This window comes from Salmo salar, chromosome ssa29 (assembly GCF_905237065.1).
Source record: "Salmo salar chromosome ssa29, Ssal_v3.1, whole genome shotgun sequence".
NCBI lineage: Eukaryota > Metazoa > Chordata > Actinopteri > Salmoniformes > Salmonidae > Salmo > Salmo salar.
The window spans coordinates 24,308,492-24,327,947 of record NC_059470.1 but is presented as its reverse complement, the minus strand read 5'-3'; the positions used below and the strand labels follow the sequence as shown (position 1 = coordinate 24,327,947).

The following is a 19,456-nucleotide window of genomic DNA, read 5'->3' as shown; positions in this document are numbered from 1 at the left end:
ACGGGATAGGTGTGTGCATTGGTGCTGGTACCAGTGAGCCATAGAAAATGGTAAAGATCCACCCTGTCACAAAAACCTTGGAGGCCATAGATTTTTCAATATTGAGGTTGCACAGAAAATGGTAACTGTATATCATAGGATGTCAAATGATAACGTCCTCAAAAGAATGTAGCACGGAGGAACCCAGAATGCAAATGAATGTCTGAACTCTGTAATATGGTCGTGATGCCACAAAACTGTCTTCGTGGGCAAAAGCTGCATTGACAGAGCAGCCAGTATGGCAGTAGCCACATTCAATGAGGGAGCCACTGCTATAACAAATGTGATGAACAAATTGTGGATTGATAGCACTTTGGTGACACTGGAGCAATCAGAGATTGTGAGAGTTGTGAGAGCTGATGCTGCTTCAATGGAGTGTGCCAAGCGTAGGCGCAGGTCCCATGACACAGTCAAGAAAATAAAGCGTCACCAGCAACAGCTCAAAGAGGGCCTTACATTTCAACAGCCATATATAATCCTTGTATGTGACAAATTGAGCAAAGTGATATGAGAATTTGCCCAAAACTGCATATTTGCCCAACAGACCAGAATTCAAAGTATATGCTCTATTGCTTGAAACAAATGTATTAAACGTGATAATGTATTTGTAAAAGGTAGATTTGATGTTTATTTGTCAGTTTAGAAGTGATATATGAACAAGAGTTTAATTCATGTGAAATAAATGGTCATATTTATGGAACATACATTTTAATTGCATTAGCCTATCTTCATCGTCCATTTTCTCAAAATGATGTGTTTATAACCATCTTTCCTCCAGTGTTTATAACCATCTTTCCTCCAGTGTTTATAACCATCTTTCCTCCAGTGTTTATAACCATCTTTCCTCCAGTGTTTATAACCATCTTTCCTCTAGTGTTTATAACCATCTTTCCTCTAGTGTTTATAACCATCTTTCCTCTAGTGTTTATAACCATCTTTCCTCTAGTGTTTATAACCATCTTTCCGCTAGTGTTTATAACCATCTTTCTTCTAGTGTTTATAACCATCTTTCCTCTAGTGTTTATAACTATCTTTACTCTAGTAATTATAACTATATTTCCTCCAGTGTTTATAACTCTTTCCTTTAGTGTTTATAACCATCTTTCCTCTACTGTTTATAACGGTTTCCTTTAGTGTTTAACTCTTTCCTCAAGCGTTTATAACCATCTTGCCTCTAATGTTTATAACTATCTGTCCTCCAGTGTTTCTAACTATCTTTCCATTAGCATTTATAACTCTTTGATCTAGTGTTTTTAACTATCTTTCCACTAGTGTTTTTAAAACCTCTTAATTAAGGAACCGCCCCTTTTTTTGAATTTTCGCCTAAAATGACACCAAAATCTAACTGCCTGTAACTGTCACGTCCTGACCATAGAAAGCTTTTATTTTCTATGGTAGAGTAGGTCAGGGCGTGACAGTTTTTTTTCTTCTAGTTGTTGTTTTCTATGTGGGGTTCTAGTTTAGTTTTTCTATGTTTAGGTGATTGGTGTGATTCCCAATTAGAGGCAGCTGGTAATCGTTGTCTCTAATTGGGGATCATACTTAAGTAGCTTGTTTTTCACTGGGGGTTATGGGATATTGTTTATGTATAGTTGTATTGTAGTCACGGTTCGTTTATTCTTTATTTGTTTTGTATTTTGCGTTACGTTTCACTTTATAATACATTATGTGGAACGCTACTCACGCTGCGCCTTGGTCCGATCATTCATCTAACGAACGTGACAGTAACTCAGGCCCTGAAGCAAGGATATGCATATTCTTGGTACCATTTGAAAGGAAACACTTTGAAGTTTGTGGAAATGTGAAAGGAATGTAGGAGAATATAACACAATAGATCTGGTAAAAGATAATACAGAGAAAAAACCAACCGTTCTTCTGTATTTTTTTTGTACCGTTTTTGTACCGTTACATTTACCATCATCTTTCTAACGCAAGAGAAAGGCTACAATGTATTATTCCAGCCCAGCTGCAATTTAGATTTGGTCACTACATGGCAGCAGTGTATGTGCAAAGTTTTAGACTGATCCAATGAACCATTGCATTTCTTTTCAAAATGTTGTATCATGACTGCCCAAATGTGCCTAATTTGTTTATTAATAACTTTTCATTTTCAAAACTGTGCACTCTCCTCAAACAATAGCATGGTATTCTTTCACTGTAATAGCTACTGTAAATTGGACAGTGCAGTTAGATTAACAAGAATTTAAGCTTTCTGCCAATATCAGATATGTCTATGTCCTGGGAAACGTTCTTGTTACTTACAACCTCATGCTAATCGCATTAGCCTATGTTAGCTCAACCGTCCCGTGGAAGGAACACCGATCCCGAAGATTAACCATCTTTCCTCTAGTGCTTATAATGCTATCTTTCATCTAGTGCTTATAACTATCTTTCCTCTAGTGTTCATAACTCTATGTTGGAGGACAAGAAGCACCAATGGGTGCTGCATTCCTCTATATGGCATCTTTACATTACGTCATTGAGCCTTCATTTGTACAACACATGCAGTGAAGATACACGCTCAAATAAGGGGAGCTGTGAATAAGGTTTATGGGGGAAAACTCAATTGGTGTTACTAGCGACACATCCAGATCTATTCCCTTCAGTGACAATGCTATTCAAAACAAGACGAAATACATGAGTATTTTCAACACATTGTGATCTGCAATTACATCTTCACAACTTCTCTTTACACTGTCAGGGTGATGTACTATACTTCTCAAGAAATTAATATTAAGACTAAAGCCCTCTAGGCTCTGGTTAAGATCAATAGATGATCTGATCAGTTCAATGGGCTGTTGTATTTACACTAGATGTCTGGGGTAGCCGGATTAATTTCCTCATAATTCAAACCATATGATCTGATCGCATGAGCTCTCCGTCTGCCGTGCGACTCTGTTTCAGATATTCATATCAGGGCTGAAAAAAAAGCTGAATGCAATAACCGATTTGTTTTATTTGGTTTCCATAGCGTAGATACTCTCACTTGGGGAGAATAAGGAGGTGGTCTGTAGATGAGGGAATTGTAGCTAAACCTTGGAGGGAATATATACAGTAGTGACTCTTCTACTGCAGGACATGGACATCTGATGAAGACCAACGTAATGCATATGAAAGGTCATAGGACAAACTAAATGTTTAAAGGAATCATCAAATATTGCTTTTAGAATTCACTTAATCAAACAAGAGTTTTGAGGTCAGTGTATTGCTGAGTAAAGTGACACTAAGTTTAGAAGCAACCTGAGACAAAAATCATATTTTAGGTACCAAAAACCCATCACTTGACGCTCTCGCACAGGTTGCAATAATAGAAGCAATCTTTTCTGCCCTTTTATTACATAGAAGTACTACTTCAGAACAGATAACAATGTTAGGTCAGAAAACCTCAACCTTTTTTATTGAGTCTAAAGGCAAAGTCAGAGAAAAGTGTATTTGAAGATAAAATAGTAAATCCATTTAAGCTGCTCCCCTGGGTTTTTAAAGTAACGGCGTTCGGCGCTAAACGCTAACCTTGTTTGGCCAAGACAGTTAGAATTATTTTCTAGTCTTGAATCTGTGCTAGCCTGCCGAGCTCCGGAGCCCCGCCGTGTGCGGCGCTGGGGGAGAGATGAGGCGAAGAGATGAAGAAGGAGATGAAACCAGCATGGGGTCTGGCTACCCGTTGGGGATGGCCTATTAAATATGCTTGGGCTTTTTTCCGTTACTGGTTCAATCATATCTTCCCGCCACCATCCACCCCCTCCCTACCTGCAATGAGATAAATATTAATATGTTCTGCATCTTAAATTCACAAGCGTGCTGGAGCTTAATAGCTATTTAAGACGTGTGCAAGAGTGATGTGAGTGTGGCGCCATGAAGGTGTGCATGGAAATGTAGGAGGGTGAGAGAGGTGGAAAAGGCACACCGAGAAGAAGGTTAGTGTTTTTCGCCATGAATCTTGTTCTGGAGGCAACTCTGCAGTGTTCCTAAAATCAGATTTTAAACCTAACCCTAAACACACTGCTAACCCTAATGCATAAGCTTAAATTAAGAACATAAAGATCATTTTTGTTTTCCAGATTTTTTTTACAATATAGCCAATTTTGACTTTGCATATGGCCCATTTCATGGCTGATCTCATTAAACGTCAACCTTCAGAGAAAAGCATGTACACAGATTAATATTCATTGTCATCGTGGTCATTCAAGACATGCATACTTTCCCAAATGAATAGATTATGCGATTATGCAATCACACACACACACACACACACACACACACACACACACACACACACACACACACACACACACACACACACACACACACACACACACACACACACACACACACACACACACAGCTGGGTCTGAGGACAATTGTTCCTACAGAGTTTCTTATGTCACATCTTTCCCTGTTCCCTTGGTGATAATGTCCGTGTTCAGAAATGCATCTTTCCTCCCTTGTTTCCTGGAGGTAAACACAGATCTAGAAGTGACTGTATAGGTGAAAGCAAGGTTATCACCCTCTTACTAACACTTTTATTTTTTCTCCCCAATTTCGTGGTATCCAATTGATAGTTACGGTCTTGTCCCATCGAAGCAGCTCTCGTACGGACTCAGCAGAGGCGAAGGTCGAGAGCTGTGTGTCCTCCGAAACAACCCAGCCGAGCCGCACTGCTTCTTGACACAATGCCCGCTTAACCCAGAAGCCAGCTGCACCAATGTGTCGGAGGAAACACCGTGCACCTGGCAACCGTGTCAGCGTGCATTGTGCCCGGCCCACCGCAGGAGTCGCTAGTGGGCGATGGGACAAGGACATCCCTGCCAGCCAAACCCTCCCCTAACCTGGACGACGCTGGGCCAATTGTGTGCCGCCCCATGGGTCTCCCGGTTGCGGCCAGATGCGACAGAGCCTGGACTCAAACAAGGATCTCTAGTAGCACAGCTAGCACTGCGATGCAGTTCCTTAGACCACTGTGCTACTCGGGAGGCCCCTGCTGACACAAATCTAATCAATTAAAATCAGTGATTACTTCAAGGAAGGTAGAGAGGAAGGATGCATTTCTGAATTATTTGAACAAGGCCAGTCCCTTCTTCACCAAGACAGCTCACGGGAGGTTCCAATTTACACGAGTCCTCTCAAAGGATCACCACGCAAGCAGTCACAACCAACGTGTTGTGGCCGCCTGTTGCGTCCAATTTCAACACAAGACTCTGTGCCACACATGTTCCCTCTCTGGGGATTTCAGAAGCAAATTGCCTTATTAACACACACCAACGCGCAGTCACACCAACACAAAAGGAAAATATGGTCCCTGTAACCCAATCATACTGTATCTGTGGCGGAATGTACATGGATTGGATGTTTGTAAAAATGTTACATAAATTGTATGTAGTGTATGTCAATGTGTGTACATTTGTGAGCGTGTGTCTGTGTGTGCATGTACTTAAGACTGGAGGTCTGTTGAGATTTGAGTTCCTAATTGTGTTAAAAGAGTTAAGGAAACATTCTCTAGAAGCCATATCAACTTTCCTTTATCAGGAACTCTAACCTGCAGCCATATTAATAGGAAAAAATTATATGACAAAGTTATATTATATATTATGAGCGTCAATCACTGCGCGTGTAATAGACCAAAAATGAACAGGAAATAAAAACAAACAGAAGGCAACTGAAACCACATAAAACCCATGTATTTTCCTCCTCCAAACATCCAGAAATAACACTTTCTTGGAATTCTAGCCAGCCTGCCACTTGAATTCTGTATGATTGCAGGGGTCAGTGTACAGTGACAGAAGTACCTATTCTAGGCCAGTAACTGCCTTTCCCAGGAAGAGCTGGAGGCAGAGACAAGGGGTATACAAGAGCAGCAGCTCCAATGACTGGATGGGTCTATTATCTCCTCTGACAACCTCAATGAGCTGTCAGCATGTCAGTTAATCAGTCAAAATGTCAGCCAGCCAGTCAGCATGTCAGCCAGTCAGTACTCAGTCAGTCAGCATGTCACTCCTCAGTCACAGAAATACTCCAACCCCCGAAAAACAGTGGAGAAACCTTGACCCACTCGTATTGACGTAGAGAGCATGTGCCATCCCTGTGGTACAGATCGATCTGTGACTTAGATACAAAAGAGAGCAGCTTGTCATTGTGAGTGAAGAGGGAAGTTGAGGTTGTGAAAACAAAGTGCTTGTCAGGAGCCAGTGTTTTTACCCTGATGTTTGGCAGGGAAACATGTATCAACAAACTTCTGTTCGTGAGTGGAAGAAGACCTGCAATCTCAATGCATAACCGCATTCATCCTCCTTTACTGTAACTCTGGGGTACAGATGGATCAGTTGTCTTGTTTAAATTACTATTTACTGCAATGAGCAGTACAGAATAGTTTCAGAATAGCAAGGGGTGTGTTACCAGGTGGAAGCAGTGATTTTGCTGCAGGATCTATTTGCACAACTGGACTACAGGTTGTGCAGTATGTTCAGGGAATTGGACTCCCATCTCAGAAACGTAATCCTTAAAAAATACACCACACTCAGTCAAAGCAATGTATTGGTCTTCAAGGAATCACTTTAAATAATTGGAGAAAGCCAGATGAAGAATAGAAGTGCAGAATCACTCAGCCCCATCATCCGCTATTTGTTTTGGGTTGTTGTGCATAGCTAATTAATCCACTAACTTTCCTAAAGCCTCTTTTTATTAACCAAGGGATTTTTTATAATACCATTTGATCAAATAGCCCTCCAAACTCCCAGGAATGGGCAGTCTGAGAGCCCAGTGGGATTCCGTTTGTGAAAAGACTTGGACCATAAACGGGAGTTCTGCTTGGGCACACTGTAGGAGTTGGGAGGGAGGCGGGGGAGGATTTAGGGAGGGATGCAAGCTGGAGATGCCACCTGTCCAGTCTCCACAGCCCCTTCGGACTCCCACTGTCCCTCTCTGTTCCAGAAGGCAGGCCAGTACTGGCAACCCAAATGGACAGAGGGTGTGAGGGAGTCTGAGACTAGAAAAGGCAAAGGGGAACAGTTTGTGCCAGAATATGGTTTAGCACTGCCAACTCCAGACACATTGCCCCAGACGGCGTTCGATCCCCGGATACTCCATGAAGCCTGTCACTTTCACCTCTACATTTCCCTTCACAGCAGTTTCAAAAATACAGCTCTTAAAATATGAGAGGAGGAGGAGGAGAACAGTTCACAACTACAGTAAGAGCTGACAAGGTGTGAGACCCTTTGGCATCTGGTACAGTACAGTACTCTAGTGCTGCAGCTTAAGTTGCTCTATTGTACTCCATCTACCACTGGGTAGTTCACTACAGATTCAGTTACCTGTAAACTACTATGGATTGAGAATTGTGCTAATGAAAGGTTGAATGTCTTCTGTGCTTTATGCCTTTCACGGTAGGCCATATAACTCATGCTCATAACTCATTTATCTTCGATACAGTTGGTTTGGTGGGCCCATTCATCAGATGAAAAATATTGAGGGGGATATTGAAAAACTACAGTATATTTTAGGATGCTAAATCAAGGTTGGAAAAGTCCAGATAAAACTCTGATAGGAAATACAGTATGCCCACATGTTGACTGTAAAGACTTCACCAGTAGAAGTAATTAAAAGAACACAGCAGCCCTACATGTTAATGAGTGTTAGTGATTAACAATGTGATTAGCCAGTTCCACATGGGATTTGACATCCAAATGAACATATTTTATCAAAGCTAAATTACCGATTCGAAACACTGAATATACACTATAGTGAAACGTGGGGGGAAGGCTACCTGTTTTGATTATGCAAATATAATAATAGACATAGGAAAAATTACAGTTATCCATTTTGTTCACAAGATTAAGAAAATGACTTAAGCATCTGGTTGAATGTCAAAAGTTATTTTTAAATCGACTTCAAGCAAAACATTCAAAAGCAGAGTTGCAGTCATTTTCTTGACCTGATTCCATTCCAGGGGGAACTATTTGTAATAATTACCATTCATGTCAATACTTAACCAAGGAAAACTGATTATTGTCTCAGAAACTTGGTTATACCTCCAATATATTGGCAGTTATACTGATCAATATGGCTTCTCCTGAATATAAAAGCACTTCAAGGGGCTCCATGAGCTAAACAAAAGATGGTCTATTGATTTCCTTTTCATGTAAATCTTCCCAAACAGGTCTTAAAGCTCATTCTGACTATTAGAGAAGCTAAGAGTGGCTTCAGAAGAAAGACCAGGGAGTCCAGGTCTATGGAAAATATACTGCTCAAGAAAATAAAGGGAACACTTAAACAACACAATGTAACTCCAAGTCAATCACACTTCTGTGAAATAAAACTGTCCAGTTAGGAAGCAACACTGATTGACAATAAATGTCACATGCTGTTGTGCAAATGGAATAGACAACAGGTGGAAATTATAGGCAATTAGCAAGACACCCCCAATAAAGGAGTGGTTCTGCAGGTGGTAACCACAGACCACTTCTCAGTTCCTATGCTTCCTGGCTGATGTTTTGGTCACTTTTGAATGCTGCCGGTGTTTTCACTCTAGTGGTAACATGAGACGGAGTCTACAACCCACACAAGTGGCTCAGGTAGTGCAGCTCATCCAGGATGGCACATCAATGCGAGCTGTGGCAAGAAGGTTTGCTGTGTCTGTCAGCGTAGTGTCCAGAGCATGGAGGCGCTACCAGGAGACAGGCCAGTACATCAGGAGACGTGGAGGAGGCCGTAGGAGGGCAACAACCCAGCAACAGGACCGCTACCTCCGCCTTTGTGCAAGGAGGAGCAGGAGGAGCACTGCCAGAGCCCTGCAAAATGACCTCCAGCAGGCCACAAATGTGCATGTGTCTGCTCAAACGGTCAGAAACAGACTCCATGAGGGTGGTATGAGGGCCCGACGTCCACAGGTGGGGGTTGTGCTTACAGCCCAACACTGTGCAGGATGTTTGGCATTTGCCAGAGAACACCAAGATTGGCAAATTCGCCACTGGCGCCCTGTGCTCTTCACAGATGAAAGCAGGTTCACACTGAGCACATGTGACAGACGTGACAGTCTGGAGACGCCGTGGAGAACGTTCTGCTGCCTGCAACATCCTCCAGCATGACCGGTTTGGCGGTGGGTCAGTCATGATGTGGGGTGGCATTTCTTTGGGGGGCCGCACAGCCCTCCATGTGCTCGCCAGAGGTAGCCTGACTGCCATTAGGTACCGAGATGAGATCCTCAGACCCCTTGTGAGACCATATGCTGGTGCGGTTGGCCCTGGGTTCCTCCTAATGCAAGACAATGCTAGACCTCATGTGGCTGGAGTGTGTCAGCAGTTCCTGCAAGAGGAAGGCATTGATGCTATGGACTGGCCCGCCCGTTCCCCAGACCTGAATCCAATTGAGCACATCTGGGACATCATGTCTCGCTCCATCCACCAACGCCACGTTGCACCACAGACTGTCCAGGAGTTGGCGGATGCTTTAGTCCAGGTCTGGGAGGAGATCCCTCAGGAGACCATCCGCCACCTCATCAGGAGCATGCCCAGGCGTTGTAGGCAGGTCATACAGGCACGTGGAGGCCACACACACACTACTGAGCCTCATTTTGACTTGTTTTAAAGACATTACATCAAAGTTGGATCAGCCTGTAGTGTGGTTTTCCACTTTAATTTTGAGTGTGACTCCAAATCCAGACCTCCGTGGGTTGATAAATTGGATTTTGTTGTCAGCACATTCAACTATGTAAAGATAAAAGTAGTGTATATGTGCGCCTTCTGCGAATGTCACCGCTTATAGAAGCAAGTCCGCAGAGGCGTAGCGCAGTTTTGTGCGGCCCCCGCAAAAAAATATTAATATTACTTTTTTTTTAGGCTCTTTTTCTTTGCCATGGGGCAGAGAGAAAAATGTGCAGTTTTATAGTTAATCTCATGCTATTTTACGTATTTTTCCATGAGGCTGAGAGAAAATGCTTGCCTGGCTACCCAAAGTTCTTGCTCCGGTCAAACGCTACGCCACGCCCATGGACGTTAGCTTCTTCTCTGCAATGAGTCTGGTTCTGTGTACCTCCCCGACGATTTCTAGAATGCAAACACATTCTAACCGTTCTGATTGGTCCCAGAAACCGATGGGTTGTGCCAGACCAATAACACACGGGGTAAAGCGGCGTTTTGAAAATGTGTCATTGGCTTTGATACTCTGATTGGTTAGAGATGATCCAATTGCTGATACCTTTGTTTTGTACAACACCCCTCATTTTGACATCACAAACAACTTCAATGTTGGCAGTCTCAGACTGAAGTGTGTAGTTAACATAGAGTAGGGTAAGAATTCAGTTTGTGTCAGGGATTTCCTCGTCTGACGATATAACGAAATCATCGTCGGAAAAGGTAGACCAATACGCAGCAGGTATGTGATTGTTCATTTTGAACATTTATTCACTTCAAAACGAATACAAAACAACAAACAAGAGAACGAACGATTCACTGACAGTCTGCAAGGCACAAGGCTAACACAGAACAATCACCCACAAAATACAAGACAAACACACCCAACTAATATAGGACTTCCAATCAAAGGCAACACCAAACAGCTGCCTTCAATTGGAAGTCCAACCCCAATTAACTCAACATAGAACCAGACACACTAGACTAAACATAGAAATACCTAAACATAAACCAAAACCCGGAAATACTAAATCAAACACCCTTTTAACAAACACACCACCCCGAACCACATAAAACGAATACCCTCTGCCACGTCCTGACCAAACTACAATACTAATTAACCCTTATACTGGCCAGGACGTGACAGTTTGAGTCGTAAGGCATAGAAAATGTTGCCGTTTTAGAGCTAATTTCCTGCTAATCTTCACATTTTTCCATGAGGCTGAGAGAAAATGTAGTAGTTTTAAAGATAATTTCTTGTAATTCCCCCTAAAAATCATGGCTTGTGACGTTTTCATATGCTATCTGGGGGGCCGAACTCCCCCCTCCCAAATAATAATAATTGAATAGATCTTGCAGGGGCTGCGGTGGTTTGTGCTATGCCAGTGAGGGTCTGGGTATAAATATATGCTACTGTGTGTGATATTTTTATAAGTATACCTGTGAGAGACTGGGGCACTATACAGTAGGGGAAAAAAGTATTTGATCCCCTGCTGATTTTGTACGTTTGCCCACCTACAAAGAAAGGATCAGTCTATAATTTTAATGATAGGTTTATTTGAACAGTGAGAGACAGAATAACAACAAAAATATCCAGAAAAACGCATGTCAAAAATGTTATAAATTGATTTGCATTTTAATGAGGGAAATAAGTATTTGACCCCCTCTCAATCAGAAAGATTTCTGGCTCCCAGTTGTCTTTTATACAGGTAACGAGCTGAGATTAGAGCACACTCTTAAAGGGAGTGCTCCTAACCGCAGCTTGTTACCTGTAAAAAAGACACCTGTCCACAGAACCAATCAATCAAATCAGATTCCAAACTCTCCACCATGGCCAAGACCAAAGAGCTCTCCAAGGATGTCAGGGACAAGATTGTAGACCTACACAAGGCTGGAATGGGCTACAAGACCATCGCCAAGCAGCTTGGTGAGAAGGTGACAACAGTTGGTGCGATTATTCGCAAATGGAAGAAACACAAAAGAACTGTCAATATCCCTCGGCCTGGGGCTCCATGCAAGATCTCACCTCGTGGAGTTGCAATGATCATGAGAACGATGAGGAATCAGCCCAGAACTACACGGGAGGATCTTGTCAATGGTCTCAAGGCAGCTGGGACCATAGTCACCAAGAAAACAATTGGTAACACACTACGCCGTGAAGGACTGAAATCCTGCAGTGCCCGCAAGGTCCCCCTGCTCAATAATTCATATACAGGCCCGTCTGAAGTCTGCCAATGAACATCTGGATGACTCAGAGGACAACTGGTGAAAGTGTTGTGGTCAGATGAGACCAAAATGGAGCTCTTTGACATCAACTCAACTCGCCGTGTTTGGAGGAGGAGGAATGCTGCCTATGACCCCAAGAACACCATCCCCACCGTCAAACATGGAGGTGGAAACATTATGCTTTGGGGGTGTTTTTCTGCTAAGGGGACAGGACAACTTCACCGCATCAAAGGGACGATGGACGGGGCCATGTACCGTCAAATCTTGGGTGAGAACCTCCTTCCCTCAGCCAGGGCATTGAAAATAGGGTCGTGGATGGGTATTCCAGCATGACAATGATCCAAAACACACGGCCAAGGCAACAAAGGAGTGGCTCAAGAAGAAGCACATTAAGGTCCTGGAGTGGCCTAGCCAGTCTCCAGACCTTAATCCCATAGAAAATCTGTGGAGGGAGCTGAAGGTTCGAGTTGCCAAACGTCAGCCTCGAAACCTTAATGACTTGGAGAAGATCTGCAAAGAGGAGTGGGACAAAATCCCTCCTGAGATGTGTGCAAACCTGGTGGCCAACTACAAGAAACATCTGACCTCTGTGATTGCCAACGAGGGTTTTGCCACCAAGTACTAAGTCATGTTTTGCAGAGGGGTCAAATACTTATTTCCCCTCATTATAATGCAAATCCTTTTATAACATTTTTTACATGGTTTTTTTTCTGGATTTTTTTGTTGTTATTCTGTCTCTCACTGTTCAAATAAATCTACTATTAAAATTATAGACTGATCATTTCTTTGTAAGTGGGCAAACGTACAAAATCAGCAGGGAATCAAATACTTTTCCCCCCCACTGTATGTAACACTGTTTTGTAACACTAAATTGTGTTTGTGAGAAAGTGAACACACGCAGGACTCTCCAACTACATGCAGTGAATATGTTTTGTGGTTACGGGAGAGTACAAAGCAACTGCACTGCACCTATCAGAGCAATACTCTGAGACATGTAAGAGATTGTGACCCAGGGTGCATGTTAGAAAAAATCTGTCGATGTGCCCTTGAGCAAAGCACTTAACCCTAATTTGCTCCAGGGGTGCTGTACTACTATGGCTGACCCTGTACAACAACATGTGTATTGTTGTACACGTGTATTGTTGTGTTTTTTCCTTTTATACCATATCGTACGGGAGTCAAGCCTGTCTTCCCTCCCCTCCCCACCTACCTGGTGTCAGCAGGATGACTGAGGTGACGATCAGGGAGCAGATGACCAGAATGACCAACAGGGCGATCGCAATTCCCTTCCAGTTCCTCTGAGGAGGGTTACTCCCCACCAGCTCCTGGTCAGACAAAACAGACAGAGAGAAACACACGGTCAGAAAGAGAAAGAGAGGAGATAGAACATCAGGAAAGGAGAGTGAGCAAGGTGAGTGAACAAGAGAAAGGTTGTGGAGAGGAAGAGAAGCAAAGGGAGAAAGAAATGAGAAGTGAGTAAGGGAGAGAGATAATGGAGTGATACTGTCTATTAGTATAAAGAGTAGGGGGGAAGAGGGAGTGAGAAAGATTAACACAAATAACTAATAAAAGAGAAATGGAAGGAAGGAGGGAGGGAGGAGGAGAGAAAGGTGGATAACTACAATGGATGGGTCAGTCAAGGACAAGTGTGGACTACGGAAACACCACAAATTCTCAAGTAGAATCGCCATGAGCAAAAGCCGGGAGGAGGAACGGAGATGTGTGTGGGGGGTTCTCAATGAGGCGAGACGTCAGCAGCCATCACTAGCAAACGAATATGACAGATAAAAAATGAGCTTTCCGAATATTGGTAACTTTGGTGGGTGAATGTCGTCGAGAGGCTTTATGTTCGAAAAATGAATTCAAATTATGGCGCAACCTTGAGCCATGTTTTGGGAGAAAAGAAATGAATGATATATTCAAGGTTTAATATTGTTTTAAGTGCAAAATAAAATGTTAAAGTATCAATTTGACAAACGGAGTGGAATGAGAAAAGGGTTTTCAGCCTTTCCCTTTTTGCACCAATAATAATCCTTATTATTGATGATTTTTTAAGAAATGTATTATGCCAGTAGAATTATGATCAATAGTGGTAGCACTGAATAGATCTGTCCTCATAAATGTTATTGAGGCTTATACATGAACAACAGCAGTAACAACATCAACAACATGAAGCATTGGCTTACATCAACCCCAAACCTAAAAAAATCTGAAACAAAGATGAAAAGAAAGTTGGACATTTCTACAGTTCAAGTCTAATAAACAAAAACAACCAAGCTAGGAGAGTCTTTTAAAAGGTCATTGAAAGCCTAAAACATTAGCTGCATTAATAACTTTTTAATTAGTTTACGGTGGGGGGGGGGGTAAAAAGTCCTGAGCAGAGGACATGCAGAGAGGATCTGTGGCTAAGGTCTTAATCAATAGACCCCCCTCCCCCCCACCACCACCAGACACACAAACACACGCTCTGGAACAGAGTGGGCTGGTCTACGAGGTAAGCCTTTTAGTGACCTCTTTCCCTCCTTAATTGAATGGAGCGGCAGACATCATTAGCCTGGAGAGAAGAGAAACAGCAGGGGGCTTTTTACCACACCACCCATTACACACACTCATTAAAACCAGCAACCTGTTTTCCCACAATCCCCGGTGGCACCCTGGCGAAACAGGGGTGCTTTCGCAGGGGTCACTGCTGAGGGCTCGACACGCCAGGCGGGAGGAGTTAGTGGACTGCGGTGTAAACAACACTGATTCCACAGAACCACCACAAAAACACAATACAAGTGCCATACTGTTTTAGTTCTATCCAGCCTGAGTAGACCGCTTTAGGATATAGATACAGTAGGACGCCACCAGACATACTGTATCCGGGGCGGCAGTGTAGCCTAGTGGTTAGAGCGTTGGACTAGTAAGGTTGCATGTTCAAATCCCTGAGCTGACAAGGTACCAATCTGTTGTTCTGCCCCTGAACAAGGCAGTTAACCCACTGTTCCTAGGCCATCATTGAAAATAAGAATTTGTTCTTAACTGACTTGCCTAGTTAAATAAAGATAACAAAATTAAAATCTCTGCTATTGAGCAATATCATTTTATCAACTTTTGCTTAAAAGGACATACTCCAAAATGAGTGAAAATTAAATGATGTTGACACTATCTGAAATATATTGAAAAACCCAAACGCTACAAATATACAGTGCATTCAGAAGTTCAGACCCATTGAATTTTCCACATTTTGTTACGTTACAGCCTTATTCTAAAATTGATTAAATAGGTTTTTCCCCTCATCAATAACCCATAATGACAAAGCAAAAACAGGTTTTTTGAACATTTAGCAAAAATATTAAATAAAAATCTGAAATATGACATTTAAGTTTTCAGATTCTTTACTCAGTGACTTGTTGAAGCACCTTTGGCAGCGATTACAGCCTCGAGTGTTTATGGTGATTTGGAAAGGCACACACACTTGTCTATATAAGGTCCTACAGTTGACAGTGCATGTCAGAGCAAAAACCAAGCCATGAGGTCAAAGGAATTGTTCGTAGAGCTCCGAGACAGGATTGTGTCGAGGCACAGATCTGGGGAATGGTACCAAAAAATGTCTGCAGCATTGAAGGTCCCCAAGAACACAGTGGGCTCCATCATTCTTAAATGGAAGAAGTTTGGAACCACCAAGACTCTTCCTAGAGCTGGATGCCCAGCCAAACTGAGCAATCGGGGAAGAAGGGCCTTGATCAGGGAGGTGACCAAGAACCCAATGGTCACTCTGACAGAGCTCCAGAGTTCCTCTGTGGAGATGGGAGAACCTTCCAGAAGGACAACCAACACTGTAGGACTCCACCAATCAGGCCTTTATGGTAGAGTGGCCAGATGGAAGCCACTCAGTAAAAGGCACTGATCCATTTTTCATTTTCCATTGGTTTGGTCTTGTTTTCCTACACACCCGTTTCCAATCCCATTCATTACATGTTGTGTATTTAACCCTCTGTTTTGTTTTGTTATTGATTTTGTGTATTTTGTATTGGTGAGCTACGGGTATTTTTACCCATGTTATTTTTATGGACGTTGGTTTTGGAGTTTGTGTTTGTTTATTATTTATTAAACCACTCCAGTTTTCCAAGTTGGTTTCTCCTGCGCATGACTTCCTTGCCACCTACACACACAACGATGACACTTATTCTAAAACTAATTACATTTTTAAAAAATCATCAATCTACACACAATACCTCATAATGACAAAGCGAAAACATGTTTTTAGAAAATGTTAGCAAATGTATTGAAATTTATATATAGAAATATCTCATTTAAATATAGGGAAAACCTTGATTGCACACTGCGTACAGTTAAAGGACCACTGAGGATGATTGTGCCAATATGAGAGGATAAACATCACACTATTTTGGAGAACAGATTAGGGATTTTACATTAGACCCAATATAATAGACCTGCACTCACCATAACACCTACACAGTAGCATTCAATTGTAACACATCAGGGTTGGCACACACACAAAATGACTCATAACACACATGAAGACAGACACTAAAGTCACAGCAGACTCCACAGCTTTAGACATATTCCTCAAACAGAAGAAAACAACTACTTGATAAGATCTTCACTTCTCAGCTTCAGAAGGCAACAGAGAAGCAGAGAGATCAGAGACAGAGAGAATAGAGGGGGTGCATTCTGGTCTGGGTCATGTTTATCAATTGAGACTTTACCCTGGGCAGTACTGCCGGAGTGCCTGGGCCTTACTTCACACCAGTAACGAGTGCAGGGCTTCTGCTGTGACAAAGCATGAGCGTTGTATTGTAAACATGAGCGTTGTATTGTAAACAGTAGTCACAGCTGACTAAACAAACACATCAATATACAAAAACGCTTGCGGGGCTAGGATGATCGAACGCTGCAAGACAATTTGAAGTCTTAATTTGACATAATTATGACTGCGGGATGGAGTCAGTCCCCTAGTACTATTTTTCCATGGATATGCTCTCCCGTGAAAGTCAGAATCAGATGTTTACTGTGTTTAGTAGTAAAAACGTTGAAATACTTTGCCAATTGGTAGAACCTGATTGAACTTGCAAATACATTTTAAAGCGTATCGCTTTTGCATGCTTGAGTCAACATGTGACTGTCACTAGGTTTAATTGATTTTCGGTGACGAACGATAACACAGCCAAAACGGATTGACATTTTTAACTGCTTGAAGATATTGGTCAGCCAGGTTATCTGAAAGAAGAAATATAGTTCCATCTCTGATCAGTAAAACGTTTTTTTTTCACATACTAATAATTGTACAGCATTTGTGCAATCTAATAAACACCAAATAAACAAGAGGAGGTAGAAATACAGACTTCCCAGCATCAGGTACTATGAGCAGCGGACTTCACTGACAGGTTGTAGTTTAATCAATATTCAACCGCCTTGAGAAAGATGTGTTACTCTAGAGAAGAATGCTAGATACACTGGAACCTCTCCCTCCATATGAACTAGAAATCTCCAATGAAAGCTACTCTGATGCTTCCCAGCCTGTCGACAATATCAGTTCATCTCTGTGTACCTTCCAGCTATATTGAATGAAAGTAGGGGGAGTTTTCAATAATCACTGAATGAATTCTGGTCTGGATTGAGAGTCTGCAATGGTCACGTTCACTGTGCATTAACTCGTGCAGTGAGAGATGGGAGAACAGTGCTGTTCTGGGTATTGTGAAGCCCATCTGATGGAGAATGTTCTCCTGCATTCAAAGCTGCCAGTGTGCCATGGCGTGCATAGCTTCATGAGCTTATTATTCTGAACAGTTGCAATGTCTGAAGCTTTGTAGGAGTTGTGTATAGGAGGCTGCATCAATAACGCAAAGCCATAAAGTCCTCTTTCCACGGCAGTATTGCCTCAAACTTTGTATTGCCAGTTTTGTAAATTGTATTAGTTTATCCTCTATTTTATTCATGACCATCATTGTATTAATACTGTGGAATTCACCACAGGTTTGGACAAATATATATTTCTCCCCCACATATTGTGTAGGGACTACAGAACATGGCTTTACACTCAATTTAGAAGAGGCCTATACATCAAATTCAGTCCCTGAGGCTCCAAATAATATAAAACAGGCTATGTAACCCTAACCCTAACCTCAGCTAAACCAGAACTACTGTGACTGGAAAAAGTACCCAATTGTCATACTTGAGTAAAAGTAAAGATACCTTAATAGAAAATGACTCAAGTAAAAGTGAAAGTCACCTACTACTTAAGAAAAAGTCTACAAGTATTTGGTTTTAAATATACCTAAGTATGAAAAGTAAAAATACAAATCATTTCAACTTCTTTATATTAAGAAAACCAGACGAAACACATTTTTAATTAAGAACAGCCAGGGGCACACTCCAACACTCAAACTTAATTTACAAATGAAGCATTTGTGTTTAGTGAGTCCGCCAGATCAGAGGCAGTAGGGATGACCAGGGATGTTCTCTTGATAAGTGTGTGAATTGGACCATTTTTCTGTCCTGATAAGCATTCAAAATGTAACAAGTACTTTTGGATGTCAGGGAAAATGTATGGAGTAAAAAGTACATTCTTTTCTTAAGGAATGTAGTGGAGTAAAAGTTGTCAAAAATATAAATAGTAAAGTAAAGTACTGATACCCCAAAAAACAAATTAAGTAGTACTTTGAAGTATTTTTGTTGGGGCTACAGGTTAGCAATGAACCCCGAGACGGGATTGCTAACAAGGCTGGAAATTCAAAACATCAAAAATCTAATAATTTCAATTTCTCAAACAATCAACTATTTTACACAATTTAAAAGATAAACATCTCCTTAATCTAACCACATTGTTCGATTTTCAAAGAGGCTTTACGGCAAAAGCATAAAGTTAGATTATGTTAGGACAGTACATAGCCACAAAAGTACAAACATCCAGTTTCAATTCAAGGTCAGGCGTCACCAAAAGCAGAAACCAGCTAAAATTATGCACCAACCTTTGACAATCTCCATCAGATGACACTCCTAGGACATTATGTTATACAATACATGCATTTTTTGTTCCATCAAGTTCATATTTATATCCAAAAACAGCATTTTACAGTAGCGTGAAATTCAGATTTTTTCTTCTCTGAAATGCTTCCGGTGAACATAACAAAATTACTATTCGAAAACATTGGTAAATTATAATATTGTCATTCAAAGAATAATATATTATCATCTCGTAATTGCTACCGAATGGCCAGATCTCAAAATAACTTTACTGGGAAATCACATTTTGCAATAAACGGGGTGCTATGCTAAGAACAATAAGCTATGCTATACAGTTAGCATCATCTAATATCGATAATAACATTGTAAATATCCCCTTACCTTTGATTATCTCCATCAGAAGGCACTGCCAGGAATCCCAGGTCCGGAACAAATGTGCTTTCTTTTGACAAAGTTCATAATTTATGTCCAAATAACACCAAGTAGTTAGCGTTCATTATGCTCCCACAAAACGTGGTGGGGGGGGGGTGTAAAATCACGCCGAAAAGCTAAAAAAACCTAGTAAATAATCTATTTACGTTCGTTCAAACATGTCAAAC

The 19,456-nt window shown here is 41.6% G+C and overlaps 1 protein-coding gene across 5 annotated transcripts in view; it reads right to left on the bottom strand.

Moving 5' to 3' along the window:
* LOC106590427 (dipeptidyl aminopeptidase-like protein 6) overlaps positions 1 to 19,456 on the bottom strand; it is a 348,701-nt gene that overhangs the window by 73,948 nt on the left and 255,297 nt on the right. For all 5 annotated transcript variants that reach the window (XM_045710519.1, XM_014181451.2, XM_014181450.2 and 2 more), the window contains one exon: positions 13,096 to 13,210. In XM_045710519.1, coding sequence (XP_045566475.1) covers positions 13,096 to 13,210 — 115 coding nt within the window. The remainder of the gene's footprint in view (positions 1 to 13,095; positions 13,211 to 19,456) is intronic.